This window comes from Anolis carolinensis, unplaced genomic scaffold, assembly GCF_035594765.1.
Source record: "Anolis carolinensis isolate JA03-04 unplaced genomic scaffold, rAnoCar3.1.pri scaffold_19, whole genome shotgun sequence".
Taxonomy (NCBI): domain Eukaryota; kingdom Metazoa; phylum Chordata; class Lepidosauria; order Squamata; family Dactyloidae; genus Anolis; species Anolis carolinensis.
This window is the reverse complement of record NW_026943829.1, coordinates 2,878,181-2,902,966: the sequence shown is the minus strand read 5'-3', so window position 1 is coordinate 2,902,966 and position 24,786 is coordinate 2,878,181. Positions and strand designations below refer to the sequence as shown.

The 24,786-nt window shown below is 42.1% G+C and overlaps 1 protein-coding gene across 2 annotated transcripts; it reads left to right on the top strand.

The window, feature by feature from the left end:
• The first annotated feature begins 10,243 nt into the window (after window positions 1–10,243).
• Window positions 10,244–24,530, top strand: LOC134294729 (Fanconi anemia group A protein-like). 2 transcript variants are annotated; one of them, XM_062966366.1, is made up of 10 exons: window positions 10,244–10,893; window positions 15,390–15,592; window positions 15,730–15,826; window positions 16,624–16,803; window positions 17,754–17,827; window positions 17,921–18,073; window positions 18,297–18,387; window positions 19,944–20,104; window positions 22,043–22,109; window positions 24,449–24,530. In XM_062966366.1, the coding sequence occupies exons 1-9, from the start codon at window positions 10,627–10,629 to the stop codon at window positions 22,050–22,052; spliced, it is 1,236 nt and encodes a 411-aa protein (XP_062822436.1). In that variant the 5' UTR covers window positions 10,244–10,626; the 3' UTR covers window positions 22,053–22,109; window positions 24,449–24,530. The 2 variants fall into 2 exon arrangements, with proteins under 2 accessions (XP_062822436.1, XP_062822435.1); XM_062966365.1 differs by lacking the exons at window positions 22,043–22,109; window positions 24,449–24,530 and adding an exon at window positions 20,599–20,768.
• The last annotated feature ends 256 nt before the right edge of the window (window positions 24,531–24,786 follow it).

The following is a 24,786-nucleotide window of genomic DNA, read 5'->3' as shown; positions in this document are numbered from 1 at the left end:
TAGAAGTAACATCGTTCAACTTAAGTTATAACATTCTTGCAACCATCAAGCTTTGTACTATAAAATAAACCAGTTACTGTTTCATCAAATGTTGCTTATTGTTTGAGCAAAGCATCTTTCAAAGGTGGTGGCAGCGATAACATTGAAAAGTAGGATACATAGAGGTAGAAGGTGAACCCTTCGCATAATTGGTGGCAAAGGTGGGATCCGAAGGGATTCCAATCCCTGTCATCACATCAAGTCTTCACATATTTGGTGGCAGCGGTGGGATACGTGTAACAAAGACTAATTCAGTGCCTGGGATACGTGTAACAAAGACTAATTCAGTGCCTGGGATACGTGTAACAAAGACTAATTCAGTGCCTGGGATACGTGTAACAAAAAACTGATTCAGTGCCTGAAATTCGTGTGGCAAAAGTCAGTTTGGTGCCGGAGATCAGCTTTAGGTAAAAGGGCTGAGGTAAACTTTGTCTGGAAATGGCCACCAGAAAACAGAAGAAGTTGGCAGAGGAGGCAGGAGAGCTTTCCTCCTCAGATTCAGAACAAGTAACCTTGTCTGAAATGTCTCTCAAGTATCAATTAGAGATGAAGAAACTAGAGATTGAGGAGAGACAGAGAGCCCGGCAGACTGAATTGGAATTGGAATTGAAAAAGATGGAGGCTCAGCAAAGAGAGAGAGAATGGGAGGAGAAGCAAAGAGAGAGAGAATGGGAGGAAAAAGAGAGAGAGAGACAAGCTGAGGAGAGAGCCAGTCAGGCAAAATTAGAGTTGAGGAGAATGGAAATAGATTTGGAGAAACAAAGATTGACACACTCTCAACCTCACGCTGATACCCAGGAAGGAGATTTGAGAGCTGAAGCACCTGATGTAATTTTAAAAAGGTTTCCCAGATATAACAAGGAAGATGATATAGAAAAGTTCCTCATATCCTTTGAAAGGTGCTGTAAAGATTTTGAAGTGAGTGAAGACAAATGGATGTTATATCTGAGGCCACAAATTAGTGGAAAGCTTCTAGAAATATACAGTGATATGGCTGAAGACACTCACAGAGATTATAAGATGTTTAAACTGCAGGTACAACAAAAGTTTCAGTTGACGCCTGAATTTTACAGATTAAAGTTCAGAACTTTAAAGAGGGACAGACACCAAAGTTTTGCGCAAGTTGCCTCAAAGCAAGCACAATACTTTGACAGCTGGGTGAGGACTTCTGAAGTAGATTCCTTTCTGCAACTTAAGGAACTATTGAAGCTGGAGCAGCTCTTTCACCTAGTTCCCTCAGAATACAGATGGCTAATTCAAGACCGAAACCCAAAGACAGCCAACGAAGCTGCAGTAATGATTGACCAGCTAATTACCTTGAAAGAAGGCTTTAGGAAGGAGGAAGAACCAAAGGAGAAAAAACCTCTAAAGCCGACGTTTTACCCTCACGCACGCGCACCGATGCAAAGGGGAGGTTCAGGAGAAAACACCGCCTATAGGAAGCATGAGGCAGTTGCAGGCCAAGCCAGGCCTGAGGAAAAGATAAAATGTTACCATTGTGGAAGGCCAGGGCATCTTAGATACCAATGTAACTTAATCAAGAAAGACAGGTCCACGTTCTTTGTAAATAGAGCTCCAATAGAACAAGAAGTGGAACCTGAAGTTAAATCTAGAAGCCCTGATGTGAGGCCAAAAGAAAAACAATGTTTATTTATCCTTTCAAGAGAAATCTCTGAAGACTATTTAGAATCTATTGTCATAGATGAGATACACACGCAGGGATGGAGAGACACTGGGTCGGATGTCTGCATTATACGTCCTGAAGTGGTCCCACAGAGATACCAACATCCCTCTTCAGAGATAAATTTAAAGGGAATAGGTCCATCGATACCAACCCCTGTAGTATCCTTACCCATCAAGTACAAAGGCTGGGAAGGATTATGGGACTTCGCAGTCTGCGCGGATATCCCATACAAATGTTTGATTGGGAATGATTTAAATGGAAAAGTTAGGAATTGGCAGAAAGAAGCTGATAAACATGAAGGCAACATGGAGGTCCACACTCCAAAAGCCAAGTGTTTAACCATCCAAGCTAGCTCAGAGCAACTTCCTGAGTCTAGTTCGAACATCACTGAGTTGACCAGCGGAATGGAGGGAAAACAAGAGATACTGCGAGAGCAGCTAGCAGATGAAACATTACAACCTTTGTTCTTGCAAGCTCAGAGCGCCACAGGAACAGAAGAAAGTAAAACTCCTAAGTTCATACTTAAGGAGGGAGTTTTATACAGGAAAAGTACAAGCCATAAGACTTTGAATAAGCCAGAAACACGTACCCAAATAGTGGTACCTGTAAACTACAGGAAACAACTGTTAGATGTGGCCCATGACAATCCACAAGGAGGGCATTTGGGGGTTAGAAAAACCACCCAAAGGATCAGCAAGAACTTTTTCTGGCCTGGCATGTATCAACATATCAAGGAGTTTTGCAGCTCGTGCGATACTTGCCAAAGGTTTAGCACGGGAAGAGATAAGACCAAAGCTCCTTTAGTTCCCATGCCGGTTGTTGGGGAACCCTTTTTCCGAGTAGGGATTGATCTAGTTGGTCCTTTGTATAAGCCCAGTCGGAGAGGATACAAATATATCCTCACAGTAATAGACTATGCAACCAGGTATCCAGATGCAGTGGCTTTGACCAATATTGAAACTTCCACCGTAGCCAATGCGCTGTTATCAATTTGGGGAAGGACTGGATTTCCCAGAGAGCTTGTGTCAGACCTGGGGACTCAGTTCACCTCGCGGCTAATGAAGAAGTTATTAGAGTTGTGCGGAATTAAACACCTAACGTCCACACCTTATCATCCGCAAACGAATGGCCTAGTAGAAAACCTGAACAAAACACTAGTAAAAATGATCAAGGCCTATAGCCAGCAGAGACCCCACGACTGGGACCAGGGCCGGCCGGAGATATTTTTCGATGTAAAGCGGGGGCGCTGAAAAGCGCCCCCGCCACCGGCGCCCTGGCCCCGCCCAGCGTGCCCTGGCCCCGCCTCCCACGCTGCGTGGGAGGCGGGGCCAGGGCGAATAGTGAGGGGGCGGGGGCCAGAGTTGGCCCCGCCCCCGTGCCCTGGCCCCGCCTCCCACGCAGCGTGGGAGGCGGGGCCAGGGCACGCTGGGCGGGGGGGCGGCGTCAGAGCTGGCCCCGCCTCCCACGTTACCCCCGCTCGCCCGTCTGGCCTTGTGTAGCAGGCCAGACGGGCGAGCGGGGGTAACGTGGGAGGCGGGGCCAGCTCTGACGCCGCTCCCCCCCCCCCCGCCCAGCGTGCCTTGGCCCTGCCTCCCACGCAACGTGGGAGGCGGGGCCAGGGCACGCTGGGCGGGGGGGGCGGCGTCAGAGCTGGCCCCGCCTCCCACGTTACCCCCGCTCGCCCGTCTGGCCTTGTGTAGCAGGCCAGACGGGCGAGCGGGGGTAACGTGGGAGGCGGGGCCAGCTCTGACGCCGCTCCCCCCCCCCCGCCCAGCGTGCCTTGGCCCTGCCCCACGCAACGTGGGAGGCGGGGCCAGGGCACGCTGGGCGGGGGGGGCGGCGTCAGAGCTGGCCCCGCCTCCCACGTTACCCCCGCTCGCCCGTCTGGCCTTTTCTAGCAGGCCAGACGGGCCAGGGCGCACTGGGCGGGAGGCGGGGCACCGTCAGGGCGGTGCCCCGCCTCCCGCCCAGCCTGACGGCGCCCCCCCGGGCCTGCGCCCGAGGCGGCGGCGTCAGCTGCCGCATGAGTGGGGCCGGCCCTGACTGGGACACCAAGTTGCAGCAGCTGTTGTTCGCATATCGATCAGTCCCACAGGACAGCACTGGTTACTCGCCTTTTGAATTGTTATTCGGAAGGAAGGCTCGTGGACCCCTTGATTTGATCAGAGAGCACTGGGAAGCAAGCCCTACACCAGATCCTGTTCCTGTCGACAACTACATCAAAGATCTTCAGTCAACATTAAAGATGGCCAGGGACATCGCCCAGGAACATCTTATGGCGGCCCAGGAGCAACAAAAGACCCGGTACGACGCAACGTCGAGACCCCGAGACTTCAATGTCGGAGATGAGGTCCTGTTTTTAACACCCAACAAGAACAACAAACTACAGATAGACTGGACTGGACCGTGGAGGATCGTCAGGAAGCAGAACCATGTGAACTGTGACATCCTAGATGAACAATCAGGGATTGAGAAACGGGTGCATGTAAATATGATTAAGCCGTATGTAAATAGGTCAGCAAATGTTTACTGTGTAGTATCAGAGGAAGATACAGGTCCTTTTTCATTTTGGGAAGGTAATAGGGAGATACATAGAAACTTGGATCAAGTAACCATAAATTCAGACTTATCTCCATCACAACAAAGAGAGGTTAAAGGAATCTTGGCTAAGTATAAAGTCATGTTTTCGGATTTACCCGGGAGAGTGCAGGGAGTGCAACATAAAATATGCACCGGTGACGCCGCACCGATAGCATCCCCTCCCTATAGGGTGACGGGTAAGATAAGCGAATGCATAGAGCGAGAGGTCAGGGAGATGTTAGATTTGGATATAATCGTGCCATCTAACAGCCCTTGGGCTTCGCCCATAGTGTTAGTAAAGAAGCCAGACAAAACCGTAAGGTTTTGCATAGATTACCGGCGGTTAAATAAAATCACCCAAAACGACATGTATCCGATGCCCCGTTTGGATGATTTACTAGAAAGAATTGGAAAAGCCAAATTTATAAGTAGTATTGATTTGACTAAGGGGTTCTGGCAAGTGCCTATGGCACCTGAAGACCAATCCAAAACGGCCTTTAGAACTCAAGGGGGACTCTACGAATTCGTCGTTTTACCATTTGGTTTAAAAAATAGTCCCGCGACATTTCAGAGGCTGGTAGACAAAGTTCTCTACGGCTTAGGTGAGTTCTGTTTAGCCTACATGGATGACATAGGTATCTATAGTGATTGTTGGGAAGACCATCTTAAGCATCTTGATTGTGTGTTGGGCAGGTTATTAGAAGCTGGGTTAACTATTAAAGCTTCTAAATGCAAGTTGGGAAACCATACGTCTAAGTATTTGGGACATATTATAGGTGGAGGGTGTATCAGACCTGATCCTACCAAGGTCAAAGATATACACCAATGGCCAATCCCGAAAACAAAAAAACAAATTAGATCATTTCTTGGTTTGGCCGGATATTACCGAAAGTTCATCCCGTCTTTCAGTAATTTAGCTGCCCCATTATCAGACCTTACAAAAAAGAAACACCCAAACCAAGTAATATGGTCTCCCAAGTGTCAGGAATCCATGGACAATTTAAAAAAGGCCCTTACTTCTGATTCGGTTTTAAAAGCCCCAAATTTTGATGACCCATTCATTTTAACTTGTGACGCTTCAGACACTGGACTAGGAGCAGTCCTAAGTCAAATTGATGAAGATGGAGAGGATAGGCCCATACTATTCCTCAGTAAGAAGTGGCATTCTAATGAGCTTAGCATGTCCACAATCGAGAAGGAATGCTACTCAATAATTTGGTCCATAAAGAAACTGAAACCATACTTGTGGGGAAGGAAGTTTACGTTACAAACTGATCACGCACCCCTAAGATGGTTGGATAATGTAAAAGGGACCAATAACAAATTATTGAGATGGAGTTTGTCACTACAGGACTTTACATTTGATATTAAACATATAAAGGGCAAATGTAATGTGGTAGCTGATGCTCTATCCAGAGCACCTTGATCGGAAGACTTACAGGTTTGTATTTAGAGTTTAAGGTATGATGTTATGTTTATGTATAGATATGTATTTTGTGTTACTCTCTATTATTTTTGCTTATTCTGGGTCTAGAAAAAGCAAAAATAATCTTTCCGGGTTGGAAGGTATGTAAAGATGTCATGATCATTGTGTTTTATTCATGATTGCTATGTTTAGGTTGACTGTTTAAGGTTATGTATTTCAGCTGTTTTTGTACAGAAGCTGGGAACCTCTAAGGCACGGCCAGGAAAAGGGGCGTGGCTTCACCTTGCTGGTGGAAGCCTTAGAATTCAAAATTTAGCAGTTGGAATTGGGCAGTTGGAGTTGGTCGGTTGAGCAGAGCAGTTGGTTCTATTCAGTGGGAAAGGAGGGTGGTCGAAATAAAGAGATTGTGGGAGGAAGTTGAGCAGCTAGAGGGTTTTAGCGGAGAAGGGCTAAAATTGAAGTTGCTGAGCCTTTAGTAGGAATAACTAAAGAGCTGAGGTTGCATCCCTAAGTCATAGAAGGACTAGGGTTAACCAGTTAAACTCCCCAGTCCAAGTTTGATCGGGTACAGATCAATTAAGTTTAAAGAAGGACAGTATTCCTGACTGAAAGAAACGAGTCTTATAAAGCTAATACCATACTAAGCTCAGTGAAACGATTGAAAAGTCTTGCAACACTTACTGTATAGAAGTAACATCGTTCAACTTAAGTTATAACATTCTTGCAACCATCAAGCTTTGTACTATAAAATAAACCAGTTACTGTTTCATCAAATGTTGCTTATTGTTTGAGCAAAGCATCTTTCAAAGGTGGTGGCAGCGATAACATTGAAAAGTAGGATACATAGAGGTAGAAGGTGAACCCTTCGCATAATTGGTGGCAAAGGTGGGATCCGAAGGGATTCCAATCCCTGTCATCACATCAAGTCTTCACAGTCAGGATGTCTGCAAAAGATGTGGGTGAAACGTCATTAATACAGATGTGTTGTCGAAGGCTTTCGTGGTCATAATCACTGGGTTGCTGTGAGTTTTCCAGGCTGTATGGTCATGTTCCAGAAGCATTATCTCCTGACGTTTCACCCACATCTTTTGCAGACATCCTCAGAGGTTTTGAGGTATATTGGAAACTAGGCAAGACAGGTTTATACATCTGTGGAAGGTCCAGGGCGGGAGAAAGAACTCTTGTCTGTTGGAGGACAGTGTGAATCAGAGGGTTGCTGTATGTCTTTCGGGCTGTATGGCCATGTTCCAGAAGTATTCGCTCCTGACGTTTCGCCCACATCTATGGCAGGCATCCTCAGAGGTTTTTTTTTTCCTTTGTCAAATGAAAAAAAAAAAGGCAAAGGTTTTCTCCTGACGTTACATCCAGTCATGTCTGACTCTGGGGGTTGGTGCTCATCTCCATTTCTAAGCCGAAGAGCCGGCGTTGTCCATAGACACTTCCAAGGTCACGTAGCTGGCATGACTGCATGGAGCGCCCTTACCTTCCCGCCAGAGTGGTACCTATTGATCTACTCACATTGGCATGTTTTTGAACTGCTGGGTTGGCAGAAGCTGGAGCTAACAGCGGGTGCTCATTCCACTCCCGGGATTTCAACCTGGGACCTTTTGGTCTGCAAGTTCAGCAGCTCAGTGCTTTAATACACTTTGTCACCGGGGCTCTTTGTCTTGTCAAAGGAAGGCCTCACTGAAATCAAGATACACACCATCCACAGCGTTCCCTGCATCTACCAAGCTTCGAAAAAAGAGATGAGATGAATCTGGCATGACTTGTTTTTGAGAAATCCATGTTGACTTTGAGCAATCACAGCATTCCTTTCTAAGTGACTGCAGACTGCCGCCTTAATAATCTGCTACAGAATCTTCCCTAGTATTGCTGTCAGGTTGGTTGGACGGTAATTGTTTGGGTGCTCTTTTCTCTCCTTCTTGAAGAAAGGGACAACATCTGCCCTCCTCCAGTCTGCTGGGACTTCTCCTGGGTTGCATGTGCTTTTGCCCACCCACATCCTTTAGTTTTTTAAATCCACTTGATGCGTCACCTCTCTTACTTTTGCTTAAGTCCCATATTAGTGCGGCTCCTTGCCTTGTGGGCCTGCTCCGGCTTGCCGTTTGTGGGGTGCGGTGGCCCAGGCGTGGCTCACTGGGCTGGTTGCGTTCGGTTCCCGTTGGCCCAGTGCCCTGAATCCGGATTAGTTTCTTCTGAGAAGTTTTCTTCCAGCCGAGAACGGAGACGCTTTGGTTGCAGCTCTGCAGATCGGAGCATTGAGTTCTGTATTTTTGGAGAGGTTAGCAGTGAATGGGAGGGAGGGATTGTTGTTATTATTGCTGCTATCGTTATTATTGTTACTAGCTGTGCCCGGCCACGCGTTGCTGTGGCGAAGTATGGTGCTATGGGAAATAAAGTATTGAGGAATTGGTGGTAGTTAAGGTAAAGGGTAAAGGTTTTACCTTACATTAAGTCCATTATAAATGGGTAATATAGCTGTGTGGAAGTGCCTTGAGTCTACACTGCCATATAATCCAGTTAAAATCAGATAATCTTTATTTTATAGGCAGTGTGGAAGAGGCCTAAGTGAGGCCTAACTCTGCCTGTCCCCTGTGCTGAGTGGGGTGCTAGGAGACCAAGTGGGCAGAACTTAGCCTTCTAACTGGCAGCAATTGGATAAAAACAATTATTCCTCTCCCTCTAATTAGGGCTTTATTTTTCTTTTCTTTTTATTGTATGAACGTAGAGGCGTGGATGAGGGGTTGTGCTGCCAAGTTTAGTGTTTCTGGGATGTATAGTTTTGTTGTTTTGTCCTAGGCCGAAATTTCATTACCTTTTTATATATATACTAGCTGTGCCCGGCCACGCGTTGCTGTGGTGGTATTGGTTAAAAATTGTTGTGTAATTTTTATTTGACATTATTTTCATTTTTTAATTAATTTTATTGTAAGTTATATTTTTATTTATTATATTTTATTATTTTCTTGTATTATTTTTAGTTATTTTCTGTTATTATAGTATTTTATAGTATTAATTTTTAGTGTTTTTTATTATTTTTTATTGGGTTGCTAGGAGACCAAGTTGGAGGAGCTTAGCCTTCTAACTGGCAGCAATTGGATAAAAGTAATTATTCCTCTCTCTCTAATTAGGACTTTATTTTTCTTTTCTTTTTGTTGTATCAACCTAGAGGCGTGGATGATGGGTTGTGTTGTCAAATTTCGAGGTTGGGGCGCCTGTAGTTTTGTTGTTTTGTGGGTCGCCGTGATGCCATCACTCTTTTATATATATAGATATATTATATTGCTTTGTACCCCATTTTTATCTCTGAGTTGCAGTACCAAGCAATCAAAATCCCTTAAAACACTGAAAAACTGTTAAAAACTTTCTCCAGATGGGGACCCCTAGAAAGGGCTGATGCAGGGGATGATGATGCAGGGGATGATGAATGCTGTATTCCAAACCTCTTTCAGAAGAGGAACTCCCCAAAGGTGGAAGCCATGGCTGGTGAGGGGATAATAAATCATGTAATCCAACCATTTTTCCCTAAAAGGCAAAGGCTGTTGGGAAGGATGATTGGTTTTGTAGTCTAACGCTCCCAGAATGGATTTGATTCCCACTTGTGCCATTTCTTTCCTCCTTCCTTCCCTGCACCAAGTCCAGAGCTCAGGGCAAGTCTAGGCTTTGGGATGCAACTCCCAGAATGGAGTTGAAGTGGGATCCCAGTGCAGTGGATTCTGGAAGATGTAGTCCAAAATCCGGACTTGCCCAAGCCCCGCGTCCTGCATTGCACACCCCAGACTTTTCACAGGTGCAAGGCCATTCAATGCTCCTCAAGGTGGCCAATTGCAAGCCATTTGTTCGTCTTCATTTGGGGATATTTTAAAATGAAAAGCAGGGTAGCAATGTTCCTTGAAATTGTATTGTCCAAGGCTTTCATGGGGTGCTGCGAGCTTTCTGTATGGCCAAGTTACAGAAAAAGGTTTTCCCTATGCAGGATACAGGCAGGCCTTGAAGCTACAAGGCTATTCAATGCTAATCAAGGTAATTATTTGTCGGGCTGTGGCGCAGGCTGCTGAGCAGCCAGCGGCAATAAATCACTCTGACCATGATTAAATCACTCTGATCATGAGTTCGATGATAAATAACTCTGATCATGAGTTCGAGGCCAGCCCATGGAGAAATGAGCACCCGACCATTAAAATATAAAATAGCCCCTGCTTGTTGATGACTTAGCAACCCGAAAGATAGTTGCATCTATCAAGTAGGAAATTAAGGTACCACTTATAAAGTGGGGAGGCTAATTTAACTAATTTACGACTCCATAAAAATCATCCAGCTGCCGTTGGAATGAGGAAATGCCATCGCAGTGGATGATGAAGCAGCTTCTCCCCCTGTGGCTGGAATCGAATATCCCCTCAGGAGAAGGTTAAATTGCCTCTGCGTCTGTCTCTGTCTTCGTTCTATGTGTTTATGGGCATTGAATGTTTGCCCTATATGTATATAATGTGATCCGCCCTCAATCCCCTTCGGGGTGAGAAGGGCGGAATATACGGACAAAGCATGAGGAAGAACGTATCTGATTTTATGTTTGAAATTTATATTTTGTAATTTATAATGTATTTTAATAGTTTTAACTGTTTTATGCACTGTTTTATATTGATTTGTATGGGCATCGAATTGTTGCCATTATTGTAAGCTGCCCTGAGTCCCTTCGGGTGAGAAGGGCGGGATATAAATGTGAGAAATAAATAAATAAAATAATAAATAAATACTGTAAATAAATAAATAAACTTTCACACTTGCCTCAGGCAGACAAGAATTCTTTCTCCCACTCTGGACATTCCACAAATATATAAAACCCAATTACCTGGTTTCCAACACGCCTCACAACCTCTGAGGATGCCTGCCATAGATGTGGGCGAAACGTCAGGAGAGAATGCTTCTGGAACATGGCCATACAGCCCGGAAAACTCACAGCAACCCAGTCATTCTGGCCATGAAAGCCTTTGATGTTTTCACATGTGGTTCTGATTTCTTTTTTCCTTGCAGGCTTCCTCACCAACGCTTCCGACCCACCATGGCGAAGGACGATGGGTGCTGCAACCTGTGTGCCACCTGCTTGCTGTGTTTCTACAGCTGTCGCTGGAGGCGCAGCGGGAAGGGCCTGGCCACCAGCAAAGTGAGTGAGAAACATTGCGGAGGATCCCCAAAAAGGGATTGCTTGACCTCAAAGCACTTTGGGAATGGATGGATGGAGAGTGGAGCTTATAGCAACACGTATATTAAGAGGTTTGCTTAATCGAGACTTGGTATTGCCAAGGATCAACAAAGAACAACAACACTTATGTAACACATATTTTGTCCCCGGGTTATACATGTCATTTCCTAATTGGGTCTATTATAAAAACAGTAGCTGTGCCCGGCCACGCGTTGCTGTGGCAAAGTGGTGGTGGTATTGGTTAAAAATTGTTGTGTAATTTTCATTTGACGTTATTTGCATTTTTATTAATTTTATTGTAAGTTATATTTTTATTTATTATATTTTATTATTTTCTTGTATTCTTTTTAGTTATTTTCTGTTATTATAGTATTTTATTGTATTAATTTTTTAGTCTTTTTTATTATTATTTTTTTGGGTTGCTAGGAGACCAAGTTGGAGGAGCTTAGCCTTCTAACTGGCAGCAATTGGATAAAAGCAATTACTCCCCTCTCTCTAATTAGGACTTTATTTTTCTCTTCTTTTTGTTGTATCAACCTAGCGGCGTGGATGATGGGTTGTGTTGTCAAATTTCGAGGTTGGGGCGCCTGTAGTTTTGTTGTTTTGTGGGTTGCCGTGATGCTATCACTCTTTTATAGATGGGAAAAGTTTATTAAACTGCAGAAACTTTGTTCTTGCAGGAGGGACATCCTGGTATATCACATTTTGCTCTAATTTTTTCAATGGATATGTTGGATCTGTGTGCCTAGTTTGGCCCAGATTCATCATCGGTTGGGTTCTGAGTGGTCTCTGGATGTTGGTGAACTATAACTTCCATAATCCAGGATCAATCCCTCCCAAACCACTCCAGTATGTTCTATTGGTCACAGGGGGTCTGTGTGCCAAGTTTGGTCCAGATCCGTTGTTGGCGGGAGTCACAGTGCTTTCTGGAAGTGGGGGCCGTCTTGGGAAATACATACATACAGTAGAGTCTCACTTATCCAACATTCTGGATTATCCAACGCATTTTTGTAGTCAATGTTTTCAATGCTTTGTGATATTTTGGTGCTAAATTCGTAAATACAGTAATTACTACATAGCATTAATGTGTAATGAACTACTTTTTCTGTCAAATTTGTTGTATAACATGATGTTTTAGTGCTTAATTTGTAAAATCATAACCTATTTTGATGTTTAATAGGCTTTTTCTTAATCTCTCCTTTTTATCCAACATATTCACTTATCCAACGTTCTGCCGGCCTGTTTATGTTGGATAAGTGAGATTCTACTGTACCTATCTATATATATAAAAGGATAAAGTTGCGGGCGCAGTGACTATAACAACAAAACTAAACATCCCAGAAATACGAAACTTGGCAACACAATGCAAAAGCCTTGCCTCCCGGTTACAACAACACAATCACACCACAAAACCACAATCCGGACCCACAAAACTCACAACAACACATCATGACTATAACAACACAACTAAACTCCCCAGAAATGCGAAACTTGGTGACACAACGCAAAAGCCTTCCCTCCCGGTTGGAACAACACAACCACACCACAAAACCACAATCCGGACCCACAAAACTCACAACAACGCATCGTGACTATAACAACACAACTAAACGCCCCAGAAATGCGAAACTTGGCGACACAATGCAAAAGCCTTCCCTCCCGGTTGGAACAACACAACCACACCACAAAACCACAATCCGGACCCATAAAACTCACAACAATGCATCGTGACTATAACAACACAACTAAATGCCCCAGAAATACGAAACTTGGCACACAACTAAATGCCCCAGAAATACAAAACTTGACAACACAATGCAAAAGCCTTGCCTCCTGGTTGTAACAACACAACCACACCACAAAACCACAATCCGGATACACAAAACTCACAACAAAGCATCGTGACTATAACAACACAACTAAACGCCCCAGAAATACAAAACTTGACAACACAACGCAAAAGCCTTTCCTCCCGGTTGTAACAACACAACCACACCACAAAACCACAATCTAGACCCACAAAATTCACAACAACGCATTGTGACTATAACAACACAACTAAATGCCCCAGAAATACGAAACTTGGCAAAACAACGCAAAAGCCTTTACTCCCGGTTGTAACAACACAATCACACCACAAAACAAAATCCGGACCCACAAAACTCACAACAATGCATCGTGACTATAACACCACAACTAAACGCCCAAGAAATACAAAACTTGGCACATAACTAAACGCCCCATAAATACAAAACTTGGCAAGACAATGCAAAAGCCTTGCCTCCTGGTTGTAACAACACAACCACACCACAAAACCACAATCCGGACCCATAAAACTCACAACAATGCATCGTGACTATAACAACACAACTAAACGCCCCAGAAATACGAAACTTGGCACACAACTAAATGCCCCAGAAATACAAAACTTGACAACACAACGCAAAAGCCTTGCCTCCCGGTTGTAACAATACAACCAAACCACAAAACCACAATTTGGACCCACAAAACTCACAACAACGCATCGTGACTATAACAACACAACTAAATGCCCCAGAAATACAAAATTTGACAACACAACGCAAAACCCTTGCCTCCCAGTTGTAAGAACACAATCACACCACAAAACCACAATCCGGACCCAGAAAACTCACAACAACACATCGTGACTATAACAACACAACTAAACGCCCCAGAAATACGAAACTTGGCAAGAAACAATACAGTAGCATCTAACTTATCCAGCCTTCATGACTTCTACAACAACAACAATAATAAACACCTACACAGGCAAAACAAAAAAAAAGACTATTGTACCACAATAAGATGTAAACCGCACTCAGCAGAATCAGACGTCACGATTAACAACAAACCAAAGACAACAGGGATCTCAAGCAATTATCAATCAACACAAAAATTAAAGAAGGTAACAGACTTCGAATACTACTACTAATGTGAGTATAAAGAAGGGTGGAGATCACAGCATAAATACAACCTAATGTAGACTGACCAACACCACCAGACTCAGCCACAGCATCGCGTGGCCGGGCACAGCTAGTATATTATATTAGTGACTTTGTATATTAGGTTAAGTAACAAATACCCTGTACCTACTTCGCTGTTATGTAAACTACCAGCAGGACAATTGGGCTTCCCTGTTACCGCTGTCGGAGTTTGCCTATAACAATGGTGTCCAGGCTTCAACTAAAGAAACCCCGTTCTTTGCAAACTACGGCTTCCATCCACGTTTCTTTCCTTCTGTCATTGAAACCTCAGAAGTTCCCGCAGCAGAGGACTGGCTGCAGGAACTCACAGCGGTGCAACAACTTTTGCTCCAGCAACTAGACCAAGCCAAGGAGGACTATAAACGCCACGCTGACAACCATCGCCAGCCGGGCCCCGAAATCAAGGAGCAAGAGTTCATTTTGCCAAACTAGACAGCCAAGGGAAAACATCACTGCATGGATGAGATTTTAAGATCCCTGTGTGCTGATTTTTAGGAACAAAGCAACATAGAAAGCTGTCTCATGCTGAACAATGAGAATGATAGCATTGGAATAAATAATAATAATAATAATAATAATAATAATAATAATAATAATAATAATAAATTTATACCCTGCTACTTGTCTCTCATAGAACCTTAGGATCATAGTATTGGAATAAATAATAATAATAATAACTTTATTTATACTCCACCACCAGCCTCTCATAGAACCTTAGGATCATAGCATTGGAATTAATAATAACAATACTGCTACTACTACTACTACTAATAATAATAATACTTCATTTATACCCTGCCACCAGCCTCGTATAGAATTTTAGGATCATAGTATTGGAATAAATAATAATAATAATAATAATAATAATAATAATAATAATAATAACTTTATGTATACCCCGCCACCAGCCTCTCATAGAACCTTAGGATCAAATTATTGGAAATAATAATAATAATAACTTTATTTATACCCCACCACCAGCCTCTCATAGAACCTTAAGATCATAGTATTGGAATTCAATAATAATAATAACTTTATTTATACCCCTCCACCAGCCTCTCATAGAACCTTAGGATCATATCAATGGAATAAACAATAATAATAATAATAATAATAATAATAATAATAATAATAATAATAACAACATTGACAAAATTACGATCTGCCAGCTGCAAAAGGCCACCCTGCTGGGATCTGCTCGCATCATCCGAAAATACATCACAAAGTCCTAGACACTTGGGAAGTGTTCAACTTGTGATTTTGTGATACGAAATCCAGCATATCTATCTTGTTTGCTGTGTCATAATAAAATAATAATAATAATTTTATTTATACCCCGCCACCAACCTCTCATAGAACCTTAGGATCATAGCACTGGAATTAATAATAATAATAATAATAATAATAATAATAATAATAATAATATTTATTTATACCCCGCCACCATTGTAGGGCTCTTCTCTCAGGGACGCTCACATCATGGGCTTGGCTGTCTTTGCGATCCACTTGAACGAAGCCAAAGCGTCCATCCCAGCCATCGACCTCTGCTCTTCGCTGGACCCTTCCTGTGCTTCCACGAGAGGCCTTTCTGTATCCGAACTCTGGGATTACTTTTTGGATTGCCAGGCAGGACAGTCTGCCACCTTCTGCATGAAGTAAACTTCTTTTTTGTCTGGATAATATCCCAGTCATTTCTAAAACGCAGACCTCTTGTCTTGGGCTTAAATGAAATATCTGCAAGGGGCCTGATACAACTTCAGAGAAATAACCCTTTTCCCTTCTTTACCCACAGGTTTTGTGTTGTGGCACTTTCTTACTTTCTCTGCAAGTTTGGCTCCCTTCCCCATGACTCCTTATGCTCCGTGCTTCATCCTGGTTTTGTGAAAAAGGTAACTTTTTGTTGTTGAAGGCTTCCATGGCTAAAATCACTGGGTTGCTGTGAGTTTTCCAGGCTGTATAACCACATTCCAGAAGCATTTTCTCCTGACATTTCACCCACGTCTATGGCAGGCTATCCTCAGAGGTTGTGAGGTCTGTTGGAAACTAGGCAAGTGGGGTGTATATATCATCCTGCTGGGAGGCTTCTCATGTCCCCACAAGCTAGAGCTGACAGACAGGAGCTCACACCATCTTGCAGATTTGAACCGCAAACCTTCAGGTCAGCAGTTCAACCGGCACAAGGGTTTAACCCATTGAGCCACCATGACTCCAATATATATAATAATATAATAATAATAATATAATATATAATAATAATTCTTATTGTTTTATTTCTTCTTCTTCTTCTTCTTTCCTCTATTTTTATTTTTATTTCCTCTATTATTATTTTATTGTATGACACAGCAAACAAGATAGATATGCTGGATTTCGTATCACAAAATCACAAGTCGAACACTTCCCAAGCATTTAGGACTGTGTGATGTATTTTTGGATGAAATTATTATTATTATTATTATTATTATTATTATTATTATTATTATTATTATTATTATTATTATTATTTAGCTGAGTTGGATAAAAGAGAAGGGATGGAAGATACTATTTTTTAAAGACAGCAGGGATTCTTACAGCAAATGCAGGGCTGGAATGGAATATAGTTGATGCCAAAACTATGTTTCCTCCTTTGATGAGCATTTTTAGCCATCGCTTTTTAGATCTGTGTGTTAAGCAGCCCGCTCTTTTGCAGCTTCAGTACGTCGTGCCCCTTCTTTGCTCGGAAGCCCGAAATACAAGCTGGGAAGGCAGCATGGATGATGACCTTCCATGGAAAACATTATCCCGCCCCAGCTTCTGCTACTCAAAAGCTGCCTTGTGCTTATGGAAGCATCCCCTTTTCAAAGAACTATTGTGGGAAAAAGCCTTCCAGGTAAATACTGAGCGTGTGACTTGGTCCAGGTAGTAGTGTCCACTTTTCAACCTGTCATCAAAAAGTCTAATTCCATGTTCTCTGGAGTGGTTTTGCTTTCGTTGTTTAGATGCTGGTTGATAGGCTCTGACTGTAGGTCATGATATTTGCTGAATCAAGTGTAGCTGGAGGTTGGTTTGGTCATTTTTCACAGTTTCCAAAGTAAAGCATGGGCTGGTCCATGAGGTCACAAAGAGTCAGAAGTGACTGAATGAATAAACAACAACAATAAAGTCTGGGGACACAGGAAGCAGAAACTAATGATAAGGGTGACATTTCCCAGGAGTTCGAACATCAACAAGTTCCATGTGTTTCTGGCAGTGACTCAGAGGAGTCTTCCTTAGATAGAGATACAAGGTTAAGGTTAAAGGTTCATCGTCCCAGACGTTCCCTTAGAATCGCTAACAAACACGTGGGAACTCAAGGGCAGAGAAATGCTTTTTTGGCTTGTAAACATGGGTAAATACGGGAGAGACAGGGGAAGATTTCAGATAAAGCAATGTTGATTTTTGAAAGCACATCTCCTGCCTTGTCTAAGGATTCTCGTTTATGTTCATGCCTGGAATCTGTGTTTTGGATTTTACGCTGAAGTTCATGTTGCCTTGTTTTCAGGACTAATTTCCTTTATCAGAGACTTGGGACTATATTCTGCAAATTGCTTTTACCTCTGGATTATAGCCTTTTTGACTGACTGCCTTTGCATTTGGATGTTTGCTTTCTTTACTGCTTTTTATTCGGACTTTGCTATCTTTTATCAATAAACTGTTTAAACCTAGCCTGCTGTGGTGGAGTGTGTGTTAAGAGCAAGGTGATCCAGCGCTGAGGTGCAACATCTCTTACTCCAGAGCCTGGGAGCCTCCACCAAGAAGGCCCTGTCTCTGAATCTCCCTGCCTTCCTTCTTTCCTCCCAGCTGACTCTCCAAGAATGGCTTCTGATGGAACTGGCAGTCTGTCCCGACGAAGACGTTCTTTCTGCCGTTGAGAGGTGAGGGCTTGGCTTGGACTCCGTCTGAAGCCGAGAGTGTGTGACTTTAAGGGCCCGTAATCAAAGTGGGGTTTTCTCTGTCTCTGTTTGCAGGCAGGACTTCCATTACTGGGCTCTGTACCAGCACTTTCTTCCTCTGTCTGTCGCTGCTGGCGGCTGCGAGGGAGACCTAAGAGAGGCCTGCGCCGTTCTCCTTGACGCCGTCTTGGATTTCGGACAGAGGGGCTCAGTGATACACACATCAAGGTCTGAGTTGCTTTTGCAAATATCTTTGGGAGCAAAGCAAAGCAAAGTATCTACCCCAAGAAGCCTTTTTACTAAAAGACTGATGTTTTTGGTTATATGTATTCATGTAGTTGAATGCAATCGACATTAGAGCAGCTGCATCCTATTTTCTGAGATGTTCCCAATGCATCCCTGTGTGATGCCACCATATATCTAACACTTCTGCCTTTGTTTCAAATTCTAGGTCTGAGTTGGGAAAGTGTAACCATCCAAATAATCCCAAACGTTCCACATTCCAGAGGAGAGGGAACCCCGATATCTACGCCAGATTGCAGGTGACTCAGATCTGCACACAGTCGTCTCTTGGGGCTTGTATGGTGACAATAATAATAATAATAATAATAATAATAATAATAATAATGTAATAATATTACATGTGACGACTCTGGTCAGTAAAGAATACACACAAAGGGTCAGAAAAATTCTCAAAAGCAAGCTCAATGGAGGCAACACCATCAAAGCCATAAACACCTGGGCCATACCTGTCATAAGATATACTGCTGGCATCATAAATTGGACACAGGCGGAACTGGACAATTTGGACAGAAAAACAAGAAAACTCATGACCATCCATCATTCCCTGCACCCTCGCAGTGATGTTGACCGGCTATATCTGCCTAGAAGATCAGGGGGCAGAGGACTCTTACAAGTCAAACAAGCAGTCAAAGAAGAAGAACATGCCCTGGCAGAATATGTAAAGCAAAGTGAAGAACCTGCTTTGATTGAAGTCAAAAATCAGAAACTCCTCAAAACACAACAGACAAAAAACCAGTACAAGAAAACCGCACTACAAACTAGTGCTGACAGATGGCACAAGAAAACATTGCATGGAAAGTTCCTTGACAAAACTGAAGGAAAAGCTGATAAAGAGAAGACCTGGCTCTGGCTCACGAATGGGACCCTGAAGAAGGAGACAGAAGGCCTGATCCTTGCAGCCCAGGAGCAAGACATCAGGACAAAGGCCATTCAGGCCAAGATCGAAAAATCAGCTGATGACCCAAAATGCAGACTGTGCAAGGAAACCGACGAAACCATTGATCATATCCTCAGCTGCTGTAAAAAAATCGCACAGACAGACTACAAACAGAGGCACAACTATGTGGCCCAAGTGATTCACTGGAACTTATGCCTCAAGTACCACCTCCCAGCAGAAAAGAACTGGTGGGATCACAAACCTGCAAAAGTCTTGGAAAATGAGCACGCAAAGATACTGTGGGACTTACGAATCCAGACTGACAAAGTTCTGGAACACAACACACCAGACATCACAGTTGTGGAAAAGAAAACGGTTTGGATCATGGATGTCGCCATCCCAGGTGACAGTCGCATTGACGAAAAACAACAGGAAAAACTCAGCCGCTATCAGGACCTCAAGATTGAACTTCAAAGACTCTGGCAGAAACCAGTGCAGGTGGTCCCGGTGGTGATGGGCACACTGGGTGCCGTGCCAAAAGATCTCAGCCGGCATTTGGAAACAATAGACATTGACAAAATCACGATCTGCCAACTGCAAAAGGCCACCCTGCTGGGATCTGCGCGCATCATCCGAAAATACATCACACAGTCCTAGACACTTGGGAAGTGTTCGACTTGTGATTTTGTGATATGAAATCCAGCATATATATCTTGTTTGCTGTGACATAATAAAATAACAATAATAATTCTTTATTTCTAGACTGCCCTCTCTCCCCAGAGGGACTTGAGCCTTCACTCACCAAACTACAGATCCCAAGATTACATACATTGAACTATGACAATTTAATTACAGATATCTCAAATTAATTACAGGTATCTCAAATAGGAGCTCTATCCTCTATTGCCTTGTTTTCAGGAGATGCTGCTGGAGCTGGAGCTGGAGCGCAGGAGAGCCTGGCCTGTGTCCGGTGGCGGCAAAGAGGAGCTCCTCTTGTTCCGGGTTTTCCAGAAGAGGCTCAAAGGGTTGAAGAGCGGGGAAGAAATGCACCGGCAGCAAGAACTGTTCCTTCAAACCAGGTGAAGTCACGCAGTCTGCGAGGGACACCGAGGCCCCATCTCCACTGTTTATTTTACCTGTTTGAGGATGTTGTTTACATATGTACTGCTTGTTCTTTGGGCTTGTCCCCATGTTAGCCGCCCCAAGTCCCTGCAGGGAGATGGAGGCGGGATAGAAAAATAAAGTATTTTTAGTATCAGAAGTGACTTGAGAAACTGCAAGTTGCTTCTGGTGTGAGAGAATTGGCTGTCTGCAAGGACGTTGCCCAGAGGATGCCTGGATGTTTGATGTTTTTACCATCATTGTGGGGGTTACTCTGGATTACAACAACAACAACAACACATTATTATTATTATTATTATTATTATTATTATTATTATTATTATTATTTTATGACACAGCAAACAAGATAGATATGCTGGATTTCGTACTGTGTCATTATTATTATTATTATTATTATTATTATTATTATTATTATTATTACTATTTTACCTGTCTCTCCTTTCGGCTCCAGGCAGGACACAGCATTGTCAAATACATCTATAAAATTATATATTAAAACATAGTAATATATATTATTATTATTTCGTGTCAGGAGCGACTTGAGAAACAGCAAGTCGCTTCTGGTGAGAGAGAATTGGCCGTCTGCAAGGACGTTGCCCAGAGGACGCCTAGATGTTTGATGTTTTTACCATCGTTGTGGGGGCTTCTCTGGATTACAACAATCCTGGATTACATCATCATCATAATCATCATCATCATTGTTGTTGTTGTTATTATTATTTATTTACCTGTCCTTTCGGCTCCAGGCAAGACACAGCATAATCAAATAGATATATAAAATTGCATATTAAAACATAGTAATTATACAGTAGAGTCTCACTTATCCAACACTCGCTTATCCAACATTCTGGATTATCCAACGCATTTTTGTAGTCAATGTTTTCAATATATCGTGATATTTTGGTGCTAAATTCGTAAATACAGTAATTACTATGTAGCATTACTGCGTATTGAACTACTTTTTCTGTCAAATGTGTTGTATAACATGATGTTCTGGTGCTTAATTTGTAAAATCATAACCTAATTTGATGTTTAATAGGCTTTTTCTTAATCTCTCCTTATTATCCAACATATTCACTTATCCAACGTTCTGTCGGCCCGTTTACGTTGGATAAGTGAGACTCTACTGTATTATTATTTCGTGTCAGGAGCGACTTGAGAAACAGCAAGTCGCTTCTGGTGAGAGAGAATTGGCTGTCTGCAAGGACGTTGCCCAGGGGACATTGCCCAGATGTTTTGGTGTTTTTACCATCCTGTGGGAGGCTTCTCTCATGTCCCCACACGGGGAGCTGGAGCTGACAGAGGGAGCTCATCTGCATCCTCTCTGGACTCGAATGAGCAACCTTCAGGTTAGCAGTCCTGCCGGCACAAGGGTTTAACCCATTGCGCCACTGGGTGCTCCAGTAAAATATATAAAAACATACATATTAAAATACCTGATACAAAAGTTATGAAAACTCTTAGAATCTACTTCCAGCCGTAGTTTTTCTCATGCGCTGCCATGTGGAAGCCTTCCTTGGAGATGGTGCCCCAGTGACATCTGGAGCATCCCTATCAGGACATGCTTTCCGTGTTGCTTAAATGGCACATCCCAAAGTGGTTCAAGGTCGGGGTTAATGCCTTCCCTGCCTCTGCCTTAATGGTTCCTTTTCCCTCCTTCTCATAATGAGGTCAGATTTTTAAAAGGATGAGCATCATTTTGCGACTGAATGCATATTTCCCCATTGGATTGTTTAACCTTTAAATATATAATGTTTATTTATTTTCGTTCATTCAAATATACATGCATTGCAAGTGTTTGCTGCATACAGTGCAATACTTTCATCTATTGGCCTTTCATAATCATTTCTCAGACAATATATTTTCAATAATTGTTTGTTTGTTTTGTGTTTTAGGGCTGCTTGATTCTGTGGCCAAAGAGAAGCAGGAAGGCTCTTCTTCCCTGAAGGCTGCAAAAAGCTGGTGAGCATCTCTACCTCACAACCTCTGAGGATGCCTGCCATAGATGTGGGTGAAACGTCAGGAGAGAATGCTTCTGGAACATGGCCATACAGCCCGGAAAACACACAACAAACCTGTGATCCTGGACATGAAAACCTTCAACAACACATATCTCCTTTTTCCGGAGAGATGTGTTGATGAAATGGGTTGCTGTGAGTTCTCCAGAAGCATTCTCTCCTGATGTTTTGCCCACATCTATGAATGGTGCAGCAGGCCAGCTTGATTAGCACTGAATAGCCTTGCAGCTTCAAAGCCTGGTTGCATCCTGCCTGGGGGAATCCTTTGCTGGGAGATGTTAGCTGGCCCTAATTATTATTATTATTATTATTATTATTATTATTATTATTATTATTATTATTGACACAACGACGTTGTATGACATAGCAAACAAGATAGATATGCTGGATTTCGTATCACAAATTCACAAGTCAAACACTTTCCAAGCGTTTAGGACTTATTATTATTATTATTATTATTATTATTATTATTATTATTATTACAACATTTCTACCCCGCCCTTCTCACCCCTTAAGCAGGACTCAGGGCGGTTTACAAATATAAAACATATGTATAAAAAATTCCAGTTGCAATTCATTACAATTTAAATTAATTACATTAAAACATTCATAAAAATATACATTCAAGACACATTGAGTCCGATCTGCGTCTGTCATTATGTCTTAAAACATTATAATTATAATTGATGTTGCTTCTATCGCTCAAAAGCCTGATCCCACAACCAAGTTTTCACTTTTTTAAAAAAAAGATAGGAGGGAGGGTGCCTGTTGGATTTCATTTGGGAGGTTTCCTATGATTGTTTCCTATCTGGAATAACACCAACAAACCTCTGAGGATGCCTGCCATAGATGTGGGCGAAACGTCAGGAGAGAATGCTTCTGCAATATGGTCATACAGTCTGGAAAACTCACAGCAACCCAGTGATTTTGGCCATGAAAGGCTTTGACAACACAATGGGATGAAATGATGAGCTGTATCAAAGCATTGTGCCAAACGATACCATAATGGTTCCAAATAAAGTTTTCTGTTGTGTTTGACATTTGCAATAAAGGGAAACCAATCACTATTAACATCCTGGAGTCCATTGTCTCCTCCGAAACGCTAATTTCTCCATAAATGTGATTTCTGCCCACCAGTTGCTTGTATCGATACTTTATGCCAAGCCTTCCATTGTTGACCCTTCAGCAATTTCAGAGATTGGGCATAAAGTAAACAGGAATCAGTTTATCCCAATATCCCTTAACAAAAGAAATACTCAAGGATTAAACGTTAAAGCCATTATTTATTTTAATCAACGAACAATGGGATGGTTTTGAAAGGCCGGTTTTGAAAAGATGTCTCTTTAATGTGGGAAGAGTGTTATCCGTTGAAACCAAATTTGGTTTGCATTAAACCAAACCGTGTTTGGGGAGAGCCTTTCTTCTTGAGCACTAAGAGATTTTCTTTCTCTAATTTAAAAATGCAATTTATTATACATATATATATATATATATATATATATATATATATATATATATATATATATATTGTATATATATTGCATATATATATATATACACACACACACACACACACACACACATATATATACATACATACATACATACATACAGTAGAGTCTCACTTATCCAAACCTCGCTTATCCAAGCCTCTGGATTATCCAAGCCATTTTTGTAGTCAATGTTTGCAATATATTATGATATTTTGGTGCTAAATTCGTAAATACGGTAATTACAACATAACATTACTGCGTATTGAAATACTTTTTCTGTCAAATTCGTTGTATAACGTGATGTTTGGGTGCTTAATTAGTAAAATCATAACCTAATTTGATGTTTAATAGGCTTTCCCCCCACTGAATGGCATTGGTGGTTGTTTGATATTATTACTGTTGTATAAACCTTTGTTTTAACTTCTGTTTTATCATCTTCTTGTGTTTTAAACTGTGTATATTGTTAATGTATTTGCGCTGTTACTTTTGTAACATTGTGACCCGCCCCGAGTCCCCACGGGCAGATGGTGGCGGGGTATAAATAAAGTTTTATTATTATTATTATTATTATTATTATTATTATTATTATTATTATTATTATTTCCTTAATCCCTCCTTATTATCCAAGATATTCACTTATCCAAGCTTCTGCCAGCCCATTTAGCTTGGATAAGTGAGACTCTACTGTGTGTGTGTGTATATAGATAGATAGATAGATAGATAGATAGATAGATAGATAGATAGATAAATTGCATTTTATTTTTGTACATTTTATTTTGTATATATATAGGCTCCATGTGTTTACTGTGAGTGCCTACCAAGGCCTGGTCCTGCCTGAGGCCCTGCAAGACTTCTTCAGCCAAACTTTGACCCAAGTTCTGACCTACAACCCTCAGCTCAAAGGTAGGGCTTTTTAAAAAATAAATTGCATTTTATTTTTGTACTGTGGGGTGAATTGTTCTAATACTGTAAACAGGTTGCCATATATACTCATGTATCAGTTGATTTTTATATAAGTCGAGAGCCATTCTTGTATGGAGGACAGAGAGTATGTTAATCCCTGGAGAAGTCAAACTACCTTTTGGGTTTTTTTTTTTAACTAACATTTCTATATTCTGTTTTTATGAC